Consider the following 23,104-nt stretch of genomic DNA (forward strand, 5'->3'; position numbering starts at 1 on the left):
AATGTCCATGTAAACTGAACAAAAATACAAACGCAACATGCAACAATTTCAAAGATTTTACTGAGTTACAGTTCATATAAGGAAATCAGTCAATTTAAATAAATTCATTAGGCCCTAATCTATGGATTTCATATGACTGGGCAGGGGTGCAGCCATGGCTGGGCCTTGGAGGGCATAGGCCCACCCACTTGGCAACCAGGCCCACCCACTGGGGAGCCAGCCCCAGGCAATCAGAATGAGTCTTTCCCCACAAAAGGGCTTTATTACAGACCAAAAAAAATCCTCAGCACCCCCCAACAGATGAAAAAGCCAGATGTGGAGGTCCTGGGCTGGCGTGGTTACATGTGTTCTGCAGTTGTGAGGCCGGTTGGAAGTACTGCCAAATTCTCTAAAACGACGTTGGAGGCAGCTTATGGTAGAGAAATGAACATTAAATTCTCTGGCAACAGCTCTGGTCTACATTCCTGCAGTCAGAATGCCAATTGCACACTCCCTTAACTTGATACATCTGTGGCATTGTGATGTGACAAAACTGCACATTTTACAGTGTCCTATAGGGGCTAGCCTATTTTATAAAGACTGGATTTCACACAATACATCATTATTCAAATAGTTTTATGACCAGAAAAATCATGGTTTGTTTGAGGATGATGACAGATGGTTTTACTATAAAACACAAACCATGTCAAAACAGGGCATCTTCGCGTGGGCAATAAAAAGGAAATATACTTGAACTGAAAGATTCTACACTCTTGCTACAACATGACCAACAAATCAGTATTAATCACTCAGGCTGTAGCAATGATACAGGCTTTAATTATGGCCTCCAATTAGAACTCTTAGATAAAAACATAGTTGAATACAAAAATATATATACATTTAGGCTACACACCACACTCATTACTACACAAGCATCTTTATGACTCTGTTGAACTGGTTTGGTTGGTGGGAAGATGCCTAATGAATGCAGGTGTGCACCCTTTATACTAGGAATGGCCCTGCCTCTTTCCAGGTGGTCATATTGGATTTTTGATTTTCCCCAAATCACCACCAAGGGCCACACATGCCTTTATAATACAGTATGATGGTACTCTTTTGTGTCTAATGTAGACCATCTTCATGATGGGCTGGTTCAGACAGTATAGTCAAAGTACAATCACTGAACTAGTCATCTTTCAATGGCATTAAGGTCAGTTATACTTTTCAACCATCCTATTGTACCCTTGTATTAAAAAGGGACAACGCTTCAAGAAGATTGATGGCTTTTGTGTAAAGATACATACCTGGCCAAAACAATGAGGCATAGTCCAGAGATAGAGGAGAAAAAAAAGAAGAGACATACTCAAAAGCAAAACTACATTTAATGAACAAGTTTAAATTGTGTATAAAAAATACAAAATTAGCTTTGAGAAAGAATTAGGACTTTCCAAGACAGATAAATAACAGTGCATATCTACCACAGGCGAGTAGCACTACCACAGACAAAAACAAGCACATTCTACCGCCGTATAGGAGATCTCAGGAGAATAACACCTAGTTAGTTTACATAAACCAATCTATGAGTAATAGTATAGTTTTGATACAATCCATATCACAGTATATGGCAACATTCACATAATGTGAATTCAACAGTATAAGCCTTTAATAGAACAAAGGTTATGGTAGGTTACAGGAGAAAGTTATAAAATTAGTCAACAATAACCGAAAAAATGATAAACACGTACAAATAAATTAACAAAGAGAAATGACCACTTCCTCTAACATTCAATCAAACCTGAAGATTAAAGGAACATTCAAAAAAACTTGATGCCTTTATGCATCAATACATTACAAATAGCGTTGCGTAGTAAAGCTTTGATCAAACCATCAAACCATGGTTGAAATAGCTGTTGTCATGCACTGAGTGTAGAAACCATTAGGAACGCCTTCCTAATGTTGAGTTGCACTTCCTTTTGCCCTCAGAAAAGCCTCAGTTCGTCAGGGCATGGACTCTACAAGGAGTCCAAAGCGTTCCACAGGGATGCTAGCCCATGCTGACTCCAATGCTTCGCACTGTTGTGTCAAGTTGGTTGGGCGTGAAAAACCCAGCAGCGTTGCAGTTCTTGACACTCAAACCGGTGCGTCTCACACCTACTACTAACGTATCCCGTTCAAAAGGCACTTAAATATTTTGCCTTACCCATTCACTCCCTGAATGGTACACATACCCAATCCATGTTTCATTTGTCTCAAGGCTTAAAAATCCTTATTTAACCCGTCTCCTCCCCTTCAACTACACTGATTGAAGTGGATTTAACAGATTCCATCAATAAGGGATCGAAGCCTTCTGTCTGTGTCATGGAAATAGGAAGTGTTTTGTACACTCAGTGCTAATATTAACCATATGCAGAGGATAAAATACTGTATATTGAACATGATAGCTTACGGAATAATGAGTTTGCATTCATTTGGCATGTGAGCTTGCACATCTAGATACTAATATAACAAATACATTGACTGAATGTCCACAATTAGGCTGCACGCATGCATTGACAGAGCTCTGCAATACCCCCGGTATGCAACGTAAATACAGAATGTGTCAGTTAAAAAAAAAATCTTACCGTGGTTTGAAGAACATTTAAATTATATGAACATGGAGGTACAGAACAAGAAAACACATTTCTTGAAATAAAAGTGAAGACAGAAGTAGCCTACATGAGGGATGTGTTTAGATTAAATTGACAATTGTATAGAACCAGCCTCAATAGCCATGACAGTTTTGGGACAAACACTAAGAACTAAATGTTGGTGGCCTATTCACTACGTTGTAGTCTTGTCCATTTATATTCAAAAATATATTCAGAACTGTACAGTATTTTGTCCCAAACAGAGGCAAAGTGACAGACAAAAAATAGTGTTATTTGCAAAAGATGTAGATGGATTTGTACAACAGAGTCCCGCAGGACATGGAACAGTTCTTGGAAGGCCTCAAACCTAAAGTACAATTACAAGGCATCAAATCTCTCAATAGGAGAAAACCAGGGAATCTTTTTGGTTGGCCCACTCAGCTAGTCTTTTGACATCATAGGCCTAGTTCCACTTAGCCCCTTCCCAGAACCCTGTTTGTGTTCACAGATTTGAAAGGAATAAATAAGTGCCCACTATACCATCACCTTCAGATATGCTCTAAGAGGCTAGGAAACTAAATTAAACTGTCCGTAGACTGAGATAGGAAGTGCTCAAAAAGTGCTGCGCCAAGGTCAGTTTGTGGGTTTTAGCTTATATTGGTTCAGGTGAGGACTGGCGATCGAGAGCGCTTGCATCAAGATCACTGCTTAGAGGGCACACTACATGCTCCCTTAAAACGTTTGAATGTGCTTTGTACGTACATCCAAACACTGAACAAGATCACTGGCCTTCCATATTAAAACGTGCACTGGAAAGAGTATAGTGTCAATATCTCAAAAGAGTACACCTGGTGCACAATCAAAGGTGGATATGACGACATTGGTTGTGTACACGTGTCCCTTTACCAAATAATAAGGCTCTGGACAAATTCTTAAAAATTGCATCATTTCTTCCCACTTTTCACACCCCTGACATAATTTATCAAATTACATTTTCTACAGCTTTACCCTAACAATAATAGGTGTCCGATCAGTGACCATGTGGAGTAAGGGAAATTTAAATTAAAAAAAAAAGAGAATACTTCCTTTCAGAAAGTGACCAGGGCCGATGTGTGTGTTTGCATGCACATATGTGTGAGGTACAGGACAGGAGAAGGCAGAGTGTGGATGGCTGTTCTCTATCCTAATGGATATGGCTCTATCCTACTACAAAAGGTGCAGTTCCAGAGGTCGCCATTTCTCATACAGCTTTTGTGAATCCAAAATTTCATATTGAAACCAAATTGTGAATATTCACAATCTCATAGCACTCAGAGAGAAAGAATCGATATTTGTTAACAGATATAATAGAACAAACCTCACTGCATCCTAGTACAGAACACAACATTTGATAAGTAGTCCAGCTGCTCCGGAATAGAAAGCAATCCCAGTAGACTGTCTTGAGAGCGCTCCAGGACGCCATAAAATCCCAACGGTCTCCATCAGACTTCTGTACAGTGTCATTACGACATCAAATCCCCACTCTTCCTTCCCCTCCCCTAATCTTCTTTAACCCGGGGGGGCGGGGAGCTGTTCGGTAGGGCGTGGCGCATCACATTCGCTCTGCTCGCCTGTGCTTCCTCCTCTCCTTCCTCTTTTGGCTGGTGCTGCTGTTTCTTCTGGCAGCAGGGCTTGTAGAGGTGGGGGTCTAAGAGTACCTCTCCGAAGCGTCCCTTGTAGATAATGCCACAGCACACTTTCTGCCTAAAACCCACAGAGGACGGTCAAGACAGCAAAGCACTATAGTGAGAGAGGGAATCAAATCAATCAAATGTACCATGAAGGAGGATTAAATAGGGCTAAGGAGTTTTTATTTAACCAGGTAGGCCAGTTGAGAACAAGTTCTCATTTACAACTGCGACCTGGCCAAGATAAAGCAAAGCAGTGCAACACAAGCAACAACACAGAGTTACACATGGAGTAAACAAACATACAGTCAATAACACAATAGAAAAATCTATATACAGTGAGTGCAAATGAGGTAAGATAAGGGAGTTAAGGCAATAAATAGGCCATAGTGGCGAAATAATTACAATTTAGCAATTAAACACTGGAGTGATAGATGTGCAGAAGATGAAGGTGCAAGTAGAGATACTGGGGTGCAAAGGAGCCAAAAAATATGGGGATGAGGTAGTTGTATGGGCTATTTACATATGGGCTATGTACAGGTGCAGTGATCTGTAAGCTGATGCTTAAAGTTAGAGGGAGATATTAGTCTCCAGCTTCAGTGATTTTTGCAGTTCGTTCCAGTCATTGGCAACAGAGAACTGGAAGGAAAGGTGGCCAAAGGGGGAATTGGCTTTGGGGACGACCAGTGAAATAAACCTGCTGGAGGAGGTGCTACGGGTGGGTGCTGCTAAGCTGACCAGTGAGCTGAGATAAGGCGGGGCTTTACCTAGCAAAAACGTATATGACCTGGAGCCGGTGGGTTTGGCTACGAATATGAAGCGAGGGACAGCCAACGAGAGCATACATGTTGCTGTGGTGGGTAGTATATGGGGCTTTGGTGACAAAACAGATGGCACTGTGATAGACTGCATCCAGTTTGTTGAGTAGAGTGTTGGAGGCTATTTTGTAAATGACGTTGCTGAAGTCAAGGATCGGTAGGATAGTCAGTTTTACGAGGGTATGTTTGGCAGCATGAGTGAAGGAGGCTTTGTTGTGAAATAAGAAGCCGATTTTAGATTTAACTTTGGATTGGAGATGCTTAATATGAGTCTGGAAGGAGAGTTTTACAGTCTAGCCAGACACCTAAGTATTTGTAGTTGTCCACATATTCTAAGTCAGAACCGTCCAGAGTAGTGATGCTAGACGGGCAGGCAGGTGTGGGCAGCGATCGGTTGAAGAGCATGCATTTAGTTTTACTTGCATTTAAGAGCAGTTGGAGGCCACGGAAGGAGAGTTGTATGGCATTGACACTCATCTGGAAGTTAGTTAACACAGTGTCCAAAGAAGGGCCAGAAGTATACAGAATGGTGTTGTCTGCGTAGAGGTGGATCAGAGACTCACCAGCAGCAAGAGCGACATCATTTATGTATACAGAGAAGAATCGGCCCGAGAATTGAACCCTGTGGCACCCCCCATAGAGACTGCCAGAGGTCCAGACAACAGGCCCTCCAATTTGACACACTGAACTCTGTCTGAGAAGTAGTATGTGAACCAGGCGAGGCAGCCATTAGAGAAACCAAGGCTGTTGAGTCTGCCGATAAGAATGCGGTGATTGACAAACAAACAAAAAAAGCCTTGGCCATGTTGATGAATACGGCTGCACAGTATTGTCTTTAATGATGTATTAATTATGAGGAAATACAGCATCTGAACCCAAACTGGTGGAGTATAACATGAGATGTATTCATTTGTGCACACTGTAGCAAGGCATTTTGCAACAGAAAATGTGTGTTTCTCAATGGACAAGTTCATGTAATTCCTCATTAGTTTCAGTCTTTTTGGTGCCTGATAAATATGACCCTGATTCCACCAGACCGGCCATTACCTTTTCCAGTAGGTGAGGTCCAGGAAAGAGAAGACTGGCGAGTGGGTGGCACCTGGTGAGAGTTCCACGTCCGAGCCCTCGTCTGATTGGTTGCTGTAGCTGGGAGAATGGGCGGGGGAGGCACTGGAGGTGGTGCTGTGGGCGTCAGAGTCTGTGGGGGCCAGGCGGAGCACAATCAGAAACTCTTCTCAACTTCTTCATAACGTAGCAGGCATGGTTCAGATAAACATCTAATATTCATTTTGGAATTAGTACAAAAATATCAATCGAGGTCTCTTGTTTCACAGCCCTTTAGGAAGGATAAATAATGGAGAGAAGAGTTGTGATACATTTACTTTTGAAACACCAAAGTTTGCACTGCACAAGGCAGCGTAGCCGAGAGACAGAGTATCAGCTGCTTACTGTGTCGCTTGAGCTCCTTCTGCACTCGGCTGATCTGGCTTGGCCTGGCTCTCTTCATCTTCTTGGACCTCATGGTCTTCCAGCTTGACCCTGAACCTTTAGCGTCAACAACCTGTGACACAGGAGAGAAGGGTTGAGTGACATCAGAGCAGGATGGATGTCTGTTTCCAAGGTAACTGCATGAATGTATAGAATGGCCTATAGGACAGCAAACAAACAGGGTGTACTGCATCTAAGGAAACGTGGTTATTATACACCTACAGGTGTTGCGTCAGTCACCCCCCTGTAAGTGTTGTCTTAAGACTTATTATTTGGAATAGTGAGAGTGGATGGGAGTAGGACAGGGAGTATGGATGGATTCTGAGAGGCCTTACATGATTCCAGTTCTTTATGGATCCGGCTGGGAGTTTCTTCCACCTTTTCACCAGGAGAACACAGGCATTACAGATCTCCCCAAAACGCACCTCACTTAGCCTGGAGGGACACATTATAGGGGAGAGAATGAGGATGAGTTTCATATGGAGAGAGGTGTGTGTGAGAAAGAATGAATGATGACAGCCTTGAAGCTCAGTGCACGGTTATTATTATCCCTGCTCCAGTCAGTGGGAGTCGGTCAGAGCTATTTTCTGCCAGAGCGCTTCTCCTGTTGACTCACATCACTGGTTACCATAGCAATGGACTGACGCATACTGGCCCGGCCAATAGCAGAGAGGCAGAGTGACAAGGTGAGGATGTTAAACTCTTTAAATTCTGGTTTCATACAAAAATACTTATTTAAATGAGATGAAAAGGGAAGTGTGTCCTAGTTTGAGTATTTTACCCAAGGAGTTGATCAATTATTTAGGTTATTGCATTGGGAGTTAAAACAAAACGGTCTCCAAAACGCAATGAATATCTAATTGCATTACAGAGTGCATGGCTCTAACAAGAAGTCGCATAGTCATGAGAATGAGCATTGACAAAAATCCTAAAAAGAACGTGATGACTTTACTGTCCAAATCTGATGGAGAAAGTCTTAAGGCCTCAGACCTCTCTACCCCCAGAGTTGAGCTGCAGAGGGAGGCTGAGAGCTGGTCCTGCCCAGGGTCTGAGCTCTGGGTCTGAGCCAGTGTATAAAGGAGTGGTCCACTCACCCGAAGCAGCTGGGAAAGTCCCTCTCGTAGCGCTTGCTGTCGGTGAAGCGGGAGCTGGAGGACTTGGCCCGACAGATACAGCAACCGTCTAGGCTCCGGTACATCTTGGGCTTGTGGAAGCCAAACATCTGGGACACACAGGAGATACAGGAATGAAGCAATGATAGCTTACAATCACATGTGTTTATGTACAATCTATGGATATGTATTCTGGCAAGAATTATGATGACACACCCATCAATCTATTTCTTGGAGAGGATAGCCTAATCACTGATTCAACAGTATATAGGTCGGGCGACTAACTGTTTTTATTCAAAAGGTTGACTGTTCATAAGAGTTTCCTCTTATCAACAGCAGCATGGATTAACAGTCTTCATAATTCACAAACGTGTCCGTAACTACATACGAGGACACAGAAGGCCGGACCTCGGTCATTTTGTCTAACGTGAAAAAATACCATTTTAAAACTGTCCCACGACTCCCGTCTACAGATCCCCCAAATAAACAAAACAACTCCTGAAGAGTGACTGCAGAACTGGTAAGTCGTTTCTGATAGACATGTCAGTCAGGTGGCTGCCAGGAGACTTCTAATGTGGCAACGTTTAAGTGTTCTGGCTAGAATTACCAAACCAGCTAGAAGGATGAAGTAGGCTCCGTTTAACAGTAGCTTATCTCAACAGGATAAAGAAAAAAATGTACTGAGTAGTCATAACTTTGATTTAAAGAGAGCAAGTAGGCTACCGAGAGATCGTGGTGTGGTGAGGCTGAGGCACGCCTGCAGGAGAACGCAGAGGAAGCACTCAGAGGTTAGTACTGTGGTTCCCAAACTTGGAGTCAGTGCCTCATGTGGGGTGGTCTTTTGAGAAAATCTGTAAGAATATTATCAAAAACATTAGAAGATTAATATACATCTACAATAGATCAATATACATCTTCCCTATAGGCCTATAATAAAATGCAAACGATACAGTTCTATAAAAATGTAATAAGTTTCCATTTCATCTGATGCTACAGTGTGAATCATGTATCATACTTCCCCCCCTGAACATTACAATTGTATCGCTAATAGGCGATTTTGTTTGTCGATTGACTGAGGTGAAACAACCTACAGCAGCCAAGTTTATAATGGCCCAAATAATTTTTGTTGTTCTCCAAATAGCATTTTGAAGTGTTTTACATTTTATAGAAAAGCAGTAAATGAGCTTCAGGACCTCACTAAAAACCTGGTTATGGCCGTGTTCAAGCATTACTACGAACATAATACAGTCATAGGCCTGCATCACACAACCCCTGCGGAGACGAGCCCCCTTAATGCTTGCACGGCCCAGAGTTCCAGACAGAGAGAACTAGGTTATCATCACGTCAATGAGACCGGAACAGGACAGCCTGTCCATGTACCGTGACGCTGTTATGCAACCACAGTGCTGATGCAACAAAAAGCCATGTGGTCCCGGCTCCCTATAGCAGGGATGCGGGCATGTGGTAGCATCCATGTGATGCTCGCTTGTCCGTGGTAAACAGATCCGATTATGATGTGAAAACTGATAAAAGGGAGTTGATACATCGTGATTGAAGCTTTTTTTGTTTCATCGTGCCAAAGACATTAAAAAGGTTAAGCTAACCGCGGTGAATGTAATAGCCTACCTACATAAAAAAATATACAATGTAAAAGCCATGTGGCCAGCAGGACCAGTTGTAAATCTTTAGCTCACAAACGATTGTATAATACCAGCTCTGACGTAAACTCTACAAAAAAAAAGAAACATCCCCTTTTCAGGACCCTGTCTTTCAAAGATATTTGGATTTTTATGAATTATCTCCACAAATATTAATTGTAAAGGGTTTAAACTCCGTTTCCCATGCTTGTTCAATGAACCATAAACAATTAATGAGCATGCACCTGTGGAACGGTCGTTAAGACACTAACAGCTTACAGACGATAGGTAATTTTAAGGTCACAGTTATGAAAACGTATGACACTAAAGAGGCCTTTCTACTGACTCTGAAAAACACCAAAAGAAAGATGCCCAGGGTCCCTGCTCATCTGCGTGAACGTGCCTTAGGCAGGCTGCAAGTGGGCATGAGGACTGCCGATGTGGCCAGGGCAATAAATTGCAATGTCCTTACTGTGAGATGTCTAAGATAGCACTACAGGGAGACCGGACGGAAAGCTGATCATCCTCGCAGTGGCAGACCACGTGTAATAACACCTGCCCAGGATTGGTACATCCGAACATCACACCTGCGGAACAGGTACAGGATGGCAACAACAACTGTCCGAGTTACACCAGGAACGCACAATCCCTCCATCAGTGCTCAGACTGTTCGCAATAGGCTGAGAGAGGCTGGACAGAGGGCTTGTAGGTCTGTTGTAAGGTAGGTCCTCACCAGACATCACCGGCAACAACATCACATATGGGCAAATAGCCACCGTCGCTGGACCAGAAAGGACTGGCAAAAAGTGCTCTTCACTGACGAGTCACGGTTTTGTCTCACCAGGGGTGATGGTCGGATTCACGTTTATCGTCGAAGGAATGAGCGTTACACCGAGGCCTGTACACTGGAGCGGAATCGATTTGGAGGTGGAGGGTCCGTCATGGTCTGGGGCGGTGTGTCACAGCATCATCGGACTGAGCTTGTTGTCATTGCAGGCAATCTCAACGCTGTGCGTTACAGAGAAGACATCCTCCTCCCTCCCTGTGCGTGATTTTCTGAAAGACAGGAATGTCAGTGTTCTGCCATGACCAGCGAAGAGCCCGGATCTCAATCCCATTGAGCACGTCTAGGACCTGTTGGATCGGAGGTTTGAGGGATAAGCCCCCCCCCACCCACAGAAATGTCCAGGAACTTGCAGGTGCCTTGGTGGAAGAGTGGGGTAACAGCAAGAACAGGCAAATCTGGTGCACTCTCTTCCACAAGGAAGTGATGCACTGTAGTACTTAATGCAGCTGGTGGCCACACCAGATACTGACTGTTACTTTTGAACCCCCCCTTTGTTCAGGGACACATTATTCAATTTATATTAGTCACATGTGTGTGGAACTTGTTCAGTTTGTGTCTCAGGTTGTTGAATTTTGTTATGTTCATACAAATATTTACACATGTTAAATTTGCTGAAAATAAACGCAGTTGACAGTGAGAGGACGTTTCTTTTTTTTTGTTGAGTTTATATAGGCCTCATTGCCAACATGCTTCGAAGGATGCAAGGCGGGGCTGCATGGCACCGACTGTATACTGAACAGGTGATGTGCTTGCGAAATTTACTACGTTCAAAATAACTGCTTTTAATCGTTTTTTTTCATCAATAATTGGATCAAATGAAAACAAACACTGCATTGTCGACTGGTTTTTAGAATATATAGATTTTTTTAAAGACTTGCATGTGTCGAATGTACATCGATCACCACCCACCGAGAAAGCACGGTCCCCTCTAGTTCTCCTGCATCACAAACAGCATCTATATTCAGACACAATTTGACCTTACGAGTACGAATGCTGCTTCTACCAGTTCGTAAAACCACCCAAAACAATTACTACCACGTGACACAACACCGCTGCTGCTATACTGTTTCTTTCTCCACGTCTTTGTTATCCGAATTATTGTGCGTCAGTGCGCAGTGGGAAGGTTCCAAACCCACGGCGGGACTGTAAACACATGCACGTTTCAGAGAAGATGGTTGCTACCCACTGTTAGGAAGTTTATTAACACAAGTGTTAATTATTTAAGGATAGAATACCTGAACAGTCCATGCATGCAAACAAGTTACAGGGTTGAACAATATTGGAAGGGGACCAGTGGCATGTTTGGCGCTGAGCCACACACCCACCTAGCACCCAAATGTCACTCAAACGACACCCAAAATATTTTACTCAGATTGTAATCGTTACTTGATAAAAGAAAAAAGGTTATAACACAACGAAATGATTAACTCCTAGTCAAGTATTCTAGCCTACACTGTTTGCATTGAAGGTTTTGTTGATGCGGCGGTATGGTGTCTAATGAAAACGAAACCAGCCTAGTCTACATAACATCAATACGTTATTTGAAAAAAACTATTTAAAATAGTGTAGGTTAGAATTGTGTTGTTACACAAAAACAAAACATTTGTAGGACTCTAGTCTTGATCAAAGAATGTGAACATTCATTGTCACTGGATACCAAGCAGAAGAAGAAATGAGCGCCCAACACGAATACAATTTCCAGTGTGTCATTCGCTGACAAAACACTGAAATAAACGTGAATTAACTCAGTTTAAAACAATTTAGAATAAGAAATTAACGTTTGAATGGCTTTTTAGAGATATTTAACCATGTTAAATAGCCTACATCCTCTAATAACTTCAGGCATACTGTGAAGCTTGACAGACAGTCAATTCTATTTCAAACAAAGTAATGTCCTTACCTTGTTTTATAATCAATGATGAATGAGTTATAATAGTTATAAAAAACGTCGTTAGTAAGCTATTTAAACTCATGTAACAATGAATACACCATTAACGTCCACACCGTTCGGATGTTGCAGTTTTACTTGCGTGTCTGGGGGAGAATCTCAATTGTTAAAGCTCGCGTCCTCGCTCCTCAACTTGTTTTCAAAACCCATTGGAGGAAAATGTCAGAGGGGCGAGACCTCTGGCTCTCTCATCCAATGGGTTTTGAGAAGGAAGCGAGGACGCGATGACCCCCTATGGGTATGCGAAATGTTTACGCATGCGCGTTTGGCAACTCCACCATTTTCTGATTTTCTTCAATCAAACAATTTACATACGGAACTGAAGTTTTGACTGCGTCTGCATTCTATTGTCCATATAAGGAGGGGAATTACGCGGGAAATGAGGGGTGGAACCAGTTGAAATCTGTGCGCTGTGAATCGAAGAAAGGAGGCGTGACTACTCCAAAAAAATACAGAGGCAGCATGTCTGTAGGTAGGCTACGTGTGGTACGTGGAGCACATTAGGTCGTTTTAACAAACAATTGAGTCTATTTTAAACAAGTAGTAATGCAATAAACACGAAATGAAAAAGTTAAGCTAGAAAACTTTCGTGAAATAACAGGATGTTCCATGTATGTAACAATAATTGGTTTGGTAGGGAAATAGGAATCAGAAGTTGCTCAATGAGTAAAACGTATTGTTTGTCATTGAATTCTCATGAGAATCATATGTCATCTCCACCCATAGAGGCGATCTCAGTATCACAATGGACATGTATTTTACCCGAGGGCTGGGCACACACATGAATCAAACATATTGAGCAAGTTTTTAATGAAGTGCATCATAAATGTCAGAACAGTTATCATTTACTTTTACATAGGACTCCATTCATTACATGACCTCCTCCCACTGGACATACAGTTTACACATGCACTTGTAGGAAAGGAAAGGTTCCATAGGAAAGGAAAGGTTCCGTAGTAGCATTTTGCCTACCTAGTAATGTTAGGACAGATATTCCACCAAGCAGGGGACAGCCTTTGCCACAGGTTCATGTAACATGAAGACAGAAGTACAGTACAGGACTACTGAATGAGTCTAGCTGTAGCGTGTTAGGAGAAAGTACACAGTCCAGTCGCAGAGGTAAAACTGCATGCCGTAGCACTTTAGGAGATGCAAAGAGGGACCCTTATTCTCGCCACACTACTGTAGACCGACACTTTGCTCACAGCTATGCGCTAAACACCTATGGATGTCTATCATCCTCATATGTTTGTTGCTTCTTACAGATAGATAGTTTTTTTAAATTGTTGGAATCTATGATACACAAGACAGTAGGAACCTAGCAGCAGGACCAAACTGTGAATGTTACAGAAGAAAAGTCACATGGCTCAACATGCAGCATGTCATTTCACAGGCGGCTCTTTGCCCCGGTCGCAACCAGTGTCTCAACGTTTCTTGATGACTACCACAGTTTAGAGGAATAAATACATCAAATCAGAACATTAAAAACAACATTTGCTGTCCTTTTTTTTGCATTAATACTGGAAAAGTACTGTGGTCTAAACACAGTTAAAAGTGTGATTCGATATCTGTCAGTTGTTTCCCCTTTTGGTTGGGTTCAAATCTATTGTCTGGTCATAGTTAGCCTCAACATTTTAGTCCACGTGTATTTTGATGAGCTTTTTTAGTACACATGCATAAACACCCTATTTACACTTGTTGTTACAGAAATATAAGAACATGTTCATCAAGGTTGATTGAAAAAGTGGCAAGAGATATATTTTAGATTGAAAAATACAACCAGCTAGAAATAGTCCCAGAAGGAGTTAACACTCACCAGAAAATAACCACTTATCATAGGAAGGTTTGAGGCATTTCTGATAAATTCATCATTAGGGGTTGTATGTATAGGTTCTTATTGTTTAATATTCCAGTGTATTTCACATGTATCACATTAATAAGGGGCTGGAACATTTCAATACCACACAGAGTAATGCAGAGCAAGTGTCCATTTGAGGTCAACAATCTCACACACACACACACACACACACACAGTGCATGACAGAGACCAGGATGAAGTTGAATACATTGGCCATTATGATTTCTAACAAAAATAACATTAGGAGAACACATTCACTGAGTGTACAAAACCTTATGAACACCTGATCTTTCCATGTCAGACTGACCAGGTGAATCCAGGTGAAAGCTATGATCCCTTATTGATGTCACTTGTTAAATCCACTTCAAATCGGTATAGATGAAGGGCAGGAGACTAGTTAAGAGGCCGGTTAAAGAGACAATTGAGATATGGATCATTTTTGTGTGCCACCCAGAGGGTGAATGGCGAGACAAAATATTTAAGTGTATTTTTACGGGGTATGGTAGTAGGTGCCAGGCACTCTGGTTTGTGTCAAGAACTGCAATGCTGCCGGGTTTTTCACGCTCAACAGTTTCCTGTGTGTATCAAGAATGGTCCACCACCCAAAGGTCATCCAGCCAACTTGACAACTGTGGGAAGCATTGGAGTCAACATGGGCCATTCCTGTGGAACGCTTTCGACTCCTTGTAGTGTCCATGCCATGACGAATTGAGGCTGTTCTGAGGGCAAGGGGGAGGTGCCCCGAATCGCAATATTAGGAAGGTGTTCTTAATGTTTTGTACACTCTGTACATAGACACACACAGTTTGAAATAGGGTCAGGTCAATGCCTGTAATTTGTTTGGAATGTCCATGCAACCCTAGAAAAGCCCCTGCCCCCCTAGGAAAGACCTCTCCAATTCAGCACAGTGTTTGTGTCCGCCATGATCTGCTAGCCAATCACAAAGCAGAACAAAGATCCAGTCCAACACAGTAGGTGTATCTAGAATGAGCCAACATCCAATCAAAAAGCTGCATTGCACACAGTGTAGTGCTGAAAGCAGATGAGTCCAGTTTCTCTTTCCATGGTAGTCATCTTCACCCAACTGATGAAGTTTCACCAACTTATATTCCCAGTGCAGAGACTATGGAGAGGCAGCAGGGGCAAACAGTCACTTTCTGTTTTTGGTTTCCTTATTCCTGGCCTACTACTACCCACAGGCATGCTTGCTAATGCTAACGCTAGCTGAAGTTGGAGCAGGATCCAGCAGACAGAGATGGCAGACAGGCAAAGATAGGATCTCCATCACACAGGCTAAAAGTGTCCATTGAAGAGCTACCTACAGTGGGCTACACACATTGAGCACATAGGGAAACATCCATGGGTTTTCTTTAAAAACAGTCCCTTCTTATTAAATATCAAAAAGGATATTTTCAAAACCACAAGCTATGTAATAATAATACTGCAATAATAATACTGGGCTTTGAATCATCAATGATTCAAAGCCCAAACTTCTGTTCTGAAGCAGTGGAATCGATTGCTTTGGTAGCGAACCGTCTCTGGTCTCTTTCTAAAGTCCTCAATCTTTACTTCCCTCCCTATAAGACTTTTCCCAGAGTGAATCAGCTGAAGCAGGCCTCGACGACAGCCACGGGGACAGTGAAAGGGCAAAAGGAAACAGAGCAAGGGTTTGTGGGTAATGTGGTCCTGGTCTGGGTGGTTTCCCAGCAGGCTGTGCGGTAGGGGTTAAAGGTCAATGCCCTTGACAAGCGAGGCCTCCAGGGTGATGGGGAAGTCGTGGAGAGTCTGCAGGACAGCGATGAGATCGTTGACCGTGGTCCGGTCCCGCAGCAGAGCAGACTCCTCGTACATCCGCTGGATCACTGGACACTCCACCAACAGAGGGAGCCACTGAATCAGCAGACGATCTCTGCAGAGCAAGAGGAGATAATTAGGAGTATGTTTGCTAAAACAGCTGGTTCCATGTTACCAGTGAGACTATTTAGAAGTGTGATGTTGATCACCAATACAGCCCTCTGGATGCTTTGTGCCAATAACAACTACAGCTCATTTTTTTAAATTTAACCTTTAACTAGGCAAGTCAGTTAAGAAATTTTTATTTTATTTACAATGACAGCCTACCGGGGAACAGTGGGTTAACTGCCTTGTTCAGGGGTGGAATGACAGATTTTTTTCCCTTGTCAGCTCAGGGATTCGATCCAGCAACCTTTCGGTTACTGGCCCAACGCTCTAACCACTATGCTACCAGCCGCCCCAGTTCTGCAGCCCCATCTCTGTCTCACTGCGTGTGAGTGGCGCCCTCACCTGGCCCCCAGGCAGACAAGCAGCTGGAACTTGCCGTCCTTGCCAATGTTCCTGGGCGAGGAGTTGATGGCACTGACATAGTGACAGAGAGAGACACAGGTCAGGCCCAGGGGCTCAGCAGTCTCCTGCATGTCCCCCATCTGGTCTGCTGACTCCATGTAAGCCACCGCCTTCTCTGTAGAGGGGGGAGGGAGGAGGAGATATGTTAGGGAGGTGGGAGCAGAGAAGGAGAACAGGAGACATGGAGGTAGGGTCTACTGTAGAAGAACTTTGTAACAACTCCTAAACAGAGGTTTATAAAATACATTTGATTGATTGATCTGGAGCTAAAAAGAGTATGTCAAGTCTACAGGGGTTCACGCTCCATTATACTTGAACCTTTGACCTGTGCAAGTGCTCTATGGAAACCATCATCTCATATCCTTCATCATATCAGTCAGTAGCTGTGTTATGAATATTAATGCCGTTTCATACGACAGCTGAAGCAGCCGTTTCATACGACAGCTGAAGCAGCCGTTTCATACGACAGCTGAAGCAGCCGTTTCATACGACAGCTGAAGCAGCCGTTTCATACGACAGCTGAAGCAGCCGTTTCATACGACAGCTGAAGCAGCCGTTTCATACGACAGCTGAAGCAGCTACCTGCAGGGTTACTTTGAGCACCAAAGGGACTTTTTAAATGGACTATTTTATTTCCATTGGGGAAGTACAGTATGCCATATCCCAGTTGTCACCACTAGAGGGAAGCCTATTACATAGATCTATAATCATACCATAAAGATGGATAGCGGGTGCACCTGAGCACCTTCATAGAAGAAGAATAGCCCCTCAATCCATCTCAATGTATCATACGTCGGGAGAAAGATGTGGTATTTCTAGGTTATTCCACTAGATGGAAGCAGCGGTGTGTAGGTAGGCCACTCACCCACAAAGTCCCAGACAAAGACAGTCTTCTGGAAGAGGCGGGCGGACTTGAAGCCGTTGTGGAAGAACAGCTCCAGAGCCCCGACCAGACCGACCTCACCACACAGCAGGATGGTCAGACTGCCCCTCTGGAGAGAGAGAGAGAGAAGGAGGGAGAGAAGGAGATACTCAGAAAGAGAGCTTTCGTATCATTTCATTAAGCTTTGAGACAAAAAAAAGGTACCAATTGTTGATTCTCAAACAAACATGATGCAACACTTCCCTTTTGAAGCACAAATTAGAAACAGTGAAAATGTTCACTTACAATCAACATAACATTCCCTTTATTCTCCTCAACAGATTAAAAAACACTGTTCTCATATTCCCCCTCACAGAGTTCACCGGCATGCGACAGTGGAGAGCATTTATACCGCACAATAAAGGCCCTTACATTAGCTGCGGCTAATGCTAAACTATTCCTCCAGTTAAACTAATGTAGATGCTGAGTTAACGGCTCTCTCCAGGGGTTTAGACTTGTTTCACTTTCATTAGTTGTATATACGGGACACGCATGGTATACATCGTCCAATGAAATGCTTACTTGAGAGAGAGAGAGAGAGAGAGAGCGAGAGCGAGAGCGAGAGAGCCCGGAGGGGAGCACAGAGAGAGTAATTCTACAGAGAGAAGAGTATATTTAAAGAGAGAGTGTACAGAAAGGGGGTTGAGGGGATTGTTAAGCACTAGAATGAGTTCATCGTGTTCAGAATGAAAGAGAAATAACATCTGCTCTCTGCCCTGACATAATTCCCCAGACAGAGCGCCTCAGAGACTATTAACCTGCCAGATGAGGAGAGTGCTGCAGCAGTCACAAATCTATTATACAGACCCCTCACTGTTTGAACTCAAATTAACAGACTAAATGGAGAACATGGAGCAGGTGGTTGTTATTTTCTTCTCTCAGGTCAGTCTCGCACTTTCTCTAACACACACACACACACACACACACACACACGCACACACGCACACACACACACACACACACACACACACACACACACACACACACACACACACACACCTCTTTCTCAGGCTTGTGGAAGTGTTTGCAGATGCTGTTCACTGCCTCGCCAATGGCCTCCTGGATTTGAGCTGAGGTGGGCTCTGCAACCGAAGAGAGAGAAGAGACAAAAAGTGAATATCTATAGTTATGGTCAACAGTAAATCAGGTATTGGTTATGTTATGTCATGTCATGAAGGGGTGTTACTCACTGTATCCACGTCCTCCCATCGACGTGATGCTGGCGCGTCTGGTCTGACCCGGCGAATGCTGCATGTCGGGCGTGCGACACCCTCTCCCACAATCCTCATCTGCGTTGGGCGATGTCAGCTCACCAATCAGAACGCGCTCCAGACTGCCGTCGTCCACGCCTTTGCCAAGCCACCGCCCACACGGGAACTTGTAGGTGTGTCCTGTGATCTCGTTGCGGACCATGACACAGTCCACCAACCATTTAGCCAGCAGCCCAGAGTTATCATGACCCAACTGGACTGTAGTCAGCTTACCCAGGTTCTGACACTATAGAGAAAGACGAGAGAGTGAGAGAGAGAATGAGAAGAATCAGCATCAAGATGTCATTACCGGTACATGTTTTTTTCTACATTAATTCACAATGATAATTCAGAAATAATCTGTTAACGACAACAGTATGACTGCTATTTCTAGAACTATGCAGTGTAATCTCTATCGAATCTAGTGCGACTCATCTATCCAATTGATCAACTAAAAGTCGACATCAGACCAATATACAGCCAATGACAGGTGAGTATTCCCACAATATGCCCTTGAATGTCACTTAGGAGAAAGTTGCGTCCCCGTTCCAAACCCTTTAGTTGAAGGTGAGCTTGGTGCATTGAGTGAGATTTGGCATTGGTCCTGAGGGTCCTGAGATCCTCAAAAGGTTCTACAGCTGCAACATTGAGAGCATTTTGACTGGTTGCATCACTGCCTGGTACCGCAATTGCTCGGCCTTCGACCGCAAGGCACTTCAGAGGGTAGTTCGTACGGCCCAGTACATCACTGGGGCAAAGCTGCCTGCCATCCAGGACCTCTACACCAGGCGGTGTCCGAGGAAGGACCTAAAATGTGTCAAAGACCCCAGCCACCCCAGTCATAGACTGTTCTCTCTACTACCGCATGGCAAGTCTAGGACAAAAAGGCTTCTCAACAGTTTTTACCCCCAAACCATAAGACTCCTGAACAGGTCATCAAATGGCTACCCGGACTATTTTTATTGTCACTAACTATACATTAATGTACATATGTACATACTACCTAAATTGGCCTGACCAACCAGTGCTCCCGCACATTGGCTAACCGGGCTATCTGCATTGTGTCCCGCCACCCGCCAACCCCTCTTTTACGCTACTGCTACTCTCTGTTCATCATTTATGCATAGTCACTTTAACCATATCTACATGTACATACTACCTCAATCAGCCTGACTAACCGGTGTCTGTATGTAGCCTCACTACTGTATATAGCCTCGCTACTGTTATAGCCTCGCTACTGTTATAGCCTCGCTACTGTTATAGCCTCGCTACTGTTATAGACTCGCTACTGTTATAGACTCGCTACTGTTATTCACTGTCTTTTTACTGTTGTTTTTATTTCTTTACTTACCTATTGTTCACCTAATACCTTTTTTGCACTATTGGTTAGAGCCTGTAAGTAAGCATTTCCCTGTAAGGTACCTGTTGTATTTGGTGCACGTGACAAATAAACTTTGATTTGATATGCATAACATCAGCATCATGTCAAGGAAATGTTAATGTAATGTTAAACTACACTAAGTGGCATTCAAGGACAAACACACAAATCTAGAACACCATTAATACACTATAACCAACAGACGGTACACAGACCAAACCATTGGTGAGTGAAGCCCTCAACCCAGAGAGAGAGCTGGGTCGTATTCATTAGGCCACACCGTAGCAAAATGTTTTGCAACGGATAACAGAAAAAGGAGCGTTTGTTATTGGACAACTTCAGGTAGTCCCTCCCCTGTTTCAGTCAGTTTTCTTCCGTTTGGTTCCGAATGAATACGACCCTGGAGTCTATGGTACACAGTGAACATTGAGTCTGGGATGATCCAAATGGGTCCGGTGGAGAGAAAGAGGGAGGGAGGGAGAGGGAGATGACGTTTCTAACCTTGAACATGGCGTCGATGTGAGTGTGTGGCCTGAAAGCAGACTGGGGAGATGAAGACACGTGTTAGGACATGATGGACAGCATGAGTGGGAGAGGATGGACTTGGGTTGCTGGTTTCTAGTAGACTACCCTTCACCAGGCTACAAACCAGGTGTGTACCCAAATCATCACCATTGTAGCAAAGCTCCTCTAGAGAGATGCTCTACAAAGCTATACTGAAGTTAGCCATCACCCAAACTGCTCACAAAGCCACAAAGAGCTACCACCCAACACTAGTGAACATGGCACCACTCAGAACAGTAGAGATTATAAAAAGGCTCAGTAGGTAGAGACATGCACTTCCTGTGAGGAAGGAAGTAGGAAAGAGGAAAAAACGAGAAGTCTGGGTCCATCCGCTCATTGTGCCAGGCAGCATCTCACAGAGTTAACTACTATTCAAGCACACTTCCAATATCTACCAAGTGGAATCAGCTACATGAACCCAACTTTTAACTCATCAACCCCGGCTCTAAGTGGAAGGTATCAGAGCAAATAGTCACACAAAGATGAATGAATGGATAAATGAATGAGTGAATGAGGAGATAGGGGATTAGTAGTAAGTATGGGATGGTAGAGAGCAAGTTAGACAGTGTATTCTGCCTTATGAGACCATGCGAGATCATGCCACAAAAAGGGAACAGCCAGCCACTTCAGCGCAGCGGGCAGCGAACAACGACTTAGTGACGTTCTCAGCAAAACCATCAATCAATGCTGATATAACCTTGCTGCAGAACGTCACAGAGACATGAGAGGAGGCGTGGGGGCCCTGGCTGTAGGGTCATAGTTCAGACTCACATCGAAGGTCATCTCTAGGACATTCTTGGTGATCTGCCTGACGCCCGAGTCGCCCAGCTCACCCGACACACACACCCACGGGTTGGAGGTCGTCATGGCGTTGCTCAACTTCTTGATTGGGATGATGACGGCGCGGTATGGGATCACTGCAGGGACAAAACAATAATAATATGTATTTCATTCCAACAGAGAAAGAATAAATGTATTCATATTTTTATAGTAAAATATAACAAACTAAATCGGGGACATTTCAGTGGATTGCACTGCTTTAGAGTAATCATTCATTTATGAATTTGGCTATAAAAAATGATCCCAGTTTCTCTAAAGGCAGACAAGGGTTCCAGAGAAAGCAAACCCAGGGCTATTGATGATGTGTGTGTGTGTGTGTGTGTGTGTGTGTACGTGTGTTAAAGAGATACATTTTTTTATGGTGCTGCTTTAGTGCAAACTGCTATGTGAATAATGTAATCCTGCTCTCAATCTTTGATTACATGTACATAGCCTCATGCTTTACTCAGGTTAATACCGTCTCTGCCATTGGTCCAAGTTAAAGTCCTATAAATCTGCATTAACATGAACCTCCATGGAAAACAGTGATCGGCCAAGGCAAGCACACCAATTAGGACTCTCCAACGCCTACCGTCCATCCTCTCCCCAGTGGCTGAGTGGAAAGGTTTACTGTTGTTGACTTGTGGTAAGTTAAAGTGGTTGACTTGTGGTAAGTTAAAGTGGTTGACTTGTAGTTACATTGTTTTAGCTAGTGTGCAGACTGATCGAGGTAATGCCACCGGTGAAGTAGAATTAGTCAACAGTCTTATGTGACTTTTCTGTATAGGTTGTGGTAAATTAGTGGTTATATTATGGTCATATTGAGGTTGAATCGTGGTTATGTTGAAGTCCTACTCACTGATGGTGGTGAAGACACTGGTGAAACAAAAGTAGTCGACAGTGTTGAGGGAGAGCAGGTGAAACAGGAACTGCTCCTTCTCCTCCTCACAGCGCAGGAAGGCGTAGCGCTTATACAACTTCCTGGAAACGCCACAACACACATTAACCATGGCTTCGACACTGTCGACGTGAATAATATTGTGTGTTTATGTGTGCGTGCGTACTTGGTTAAGGCTTGGCGGGACAGCAACCGTTTGAGGTGTTGTGAGAGCAGCTTCTTCTCCAGAGAAAGACGGATCCAGGCCCTCGCTCTGCCCACATCCGTCTTTATCTCACCCATACTCTGGATGTGCCTGAGAACGGGGAGGAGGGAGGCGTGGGGATGTGAGAGAGAGAAGGTGAAGAGGTAAGAACGGAGAAAAAAAATGTTTTTTTTTAAATAACAGCATATAACAAAACAAATAGTTGACTTACATGGATAAAGTTGTGAGATAATACCATCTATCTATGTAACATCGTAATGTACAGGTTCAGTGGGGGGGAATTCATACCTCATATCCTGTATGACGGACTCTCGCAGCGATGGCATCCCTAATGATGACTCAGACTTTCTTCTCTCTGGACCATTTGACACTGTGGGAGGGAGAAAGAAGCACACACACACACACATCTCAGCTTTGGCAGCGCTCCAATTGAAATCAGATGCCACTGGAGTGTGAAAGGTCTGTAGATTAATTTTAACAAATAAGTTGAATTTCAAATGGAGTATTTCATGGGATCATTGGCTATGGATATTGTGTGACTGAATTAATTGAGGGTAGGAGGCACATGTGTTTTATATTAAATGGACCATGTAAAGTGTGTGTGTGTGTGTGTTCTTACCTGGTGACTCTGCTTGCTGCTGCTCCAGTGTCTCCTCTCTGGCCTGGTAGTGCAGAAGGTGGGACCACAGAGCTGACTTCCCCTACAGCGGTCACAGTCCAGAG

General features: G+C 43.6%; 2 protein-coding genes across 13 annotated transcripts in view; both read right to left on the reverse strand.

Moving 5' to 3' along the window:
• Positions 1-1,342: 1,342 nt before the first annotated feature.
• LOC109865074 (SIN3-HDAC complex-associated factor-like) lies at positions 1,343-12,248 on the reverse strand. 2 transcript variants are annotated; one of them, XM_020453196.2, is made up of 7 exons: positions 12,076-12,248; positions 8,415-8,542; positions 7,674-7,801; positions 6,915-7,014; positions 6,541-6,652; positions 6,139-6,289; positions 1,343-4,349 (listed from the first exon to the last, which is right to left on the reverse strand). In XM_020453196.2, exons 3-7 carry the CDS (start codon positions 7,799-7,801, stop codon positions 4,145-4,147), a joined length of 696 nt encoding a protein of 231 aa, XP_020308785.1. In that variant the 5' UTR covers positions 8,415-8,542; positions 12,076-12,248; the 3' UTR covers positions 1,343-4,144. The 2 variants fall into 2 exon arrangements, with proteins under 2 accessions (XP_020308785.1, XP_020308787.1); XM_020453198.2 differs by lacking the exon at positions 8,415-8,542 and having other exon boundaries at positions 12,076-12,231.
• Positions 12,249-12,916: 668 nt separating this feature from the next.
• LOC109910377 (DENN domain-containing protein 5B) overlaps positions 12,917-23,104 on the reverse strand; it is a 97,044-nt gene continuing 86,856 nt past the window's right edge. For 6 of the 11 annotated variants that reach the window (XM_031797001.1, XM_031797004.1, XM_031797006.1 and 3 more), the window contains 11 exons: positions 23,001-23,082; positions 22,670-22,751; positions 22,343-22,471; positions 22,138-22,259; positions 21,231-21,376; positions 20,397-20,438; positions 18,458-18,764; positions 18,267-18,349; positions 17,211-17,337; positions 16,286-16,460; positions 12,917-15,890 (listed from right to left, as the gene is read on the reverse strand). In XM_031797001.1, the coding sequence (XP_031652861.1) occupies positions 15,707-15,890; positions 16,286-16,460; positions 17,211-17,337; positions 18,267-18,349; positions 18,458-18,764; positions 20,397-20,438; positions 21,231-21,376; positions 22,138-22,259; positions 22,343-22,471; positions 22,670-22,751; positions 23,001-23,082 (1,479 nt within the window). In that variant the 3' untranslated portion in view covers positions 12,917-15,706. The remainder of the gene's footprint in view (positions 15,891-16,285; positions 16,461-17,210; positions 17,338-18,266; positions 18,350-18,457; positions 18,765-20,396; positions 20,439-21,230; positions 21,377-22,137; positions 22,260-22,342; positions 22,472-22,669; positions 22,752-23,000; positions 23,083-23,104) is intronic. The other 5 variants (XM_031797011.1, XM_031797010.1, XM_031797009.1 and 2 more) reach the window with 1 other exon arrangement.

This window comes from Oncorhynchus kisutch, linkage group LG19, assembly GCF_002021735.2.
Source record: "Oncorhynchus kisutch isolate 150728-3 linkage group LG19, Okis_V2, whole genome shotgun sequence".
Lineage (NCBI taxonomy): Eukaryota > Metazoa > Chordata > Actinopteri > Salmoniformes > Salmonidae > Oncorhynchus > Oncorhynchus kisutch.

Coding starts and splice junctions, on each gene's coding strand:
- LOC109865074 (XM_020453196.2), bottom strand. CDS start 7,801: ATGTTTGGCTTCCACAAGCCCAAGATGTACCGGAGCCTAGACGGTTGC. Junction 7,015..7,673: donor GACTTTCCCAGCTGCTTCGG/GTGAGTGGACCA, acceptor GTGTCCCTCCAG/GCTAAGTGAGGTGCGTTTTG. Junction 6,653..6,914: donor CCATAAAGAACTGGAATCAT/GTAAGGCCTCTC, acceptor CCTGTGTCACAG/GTTGTTGACGCTAAAGGTTC.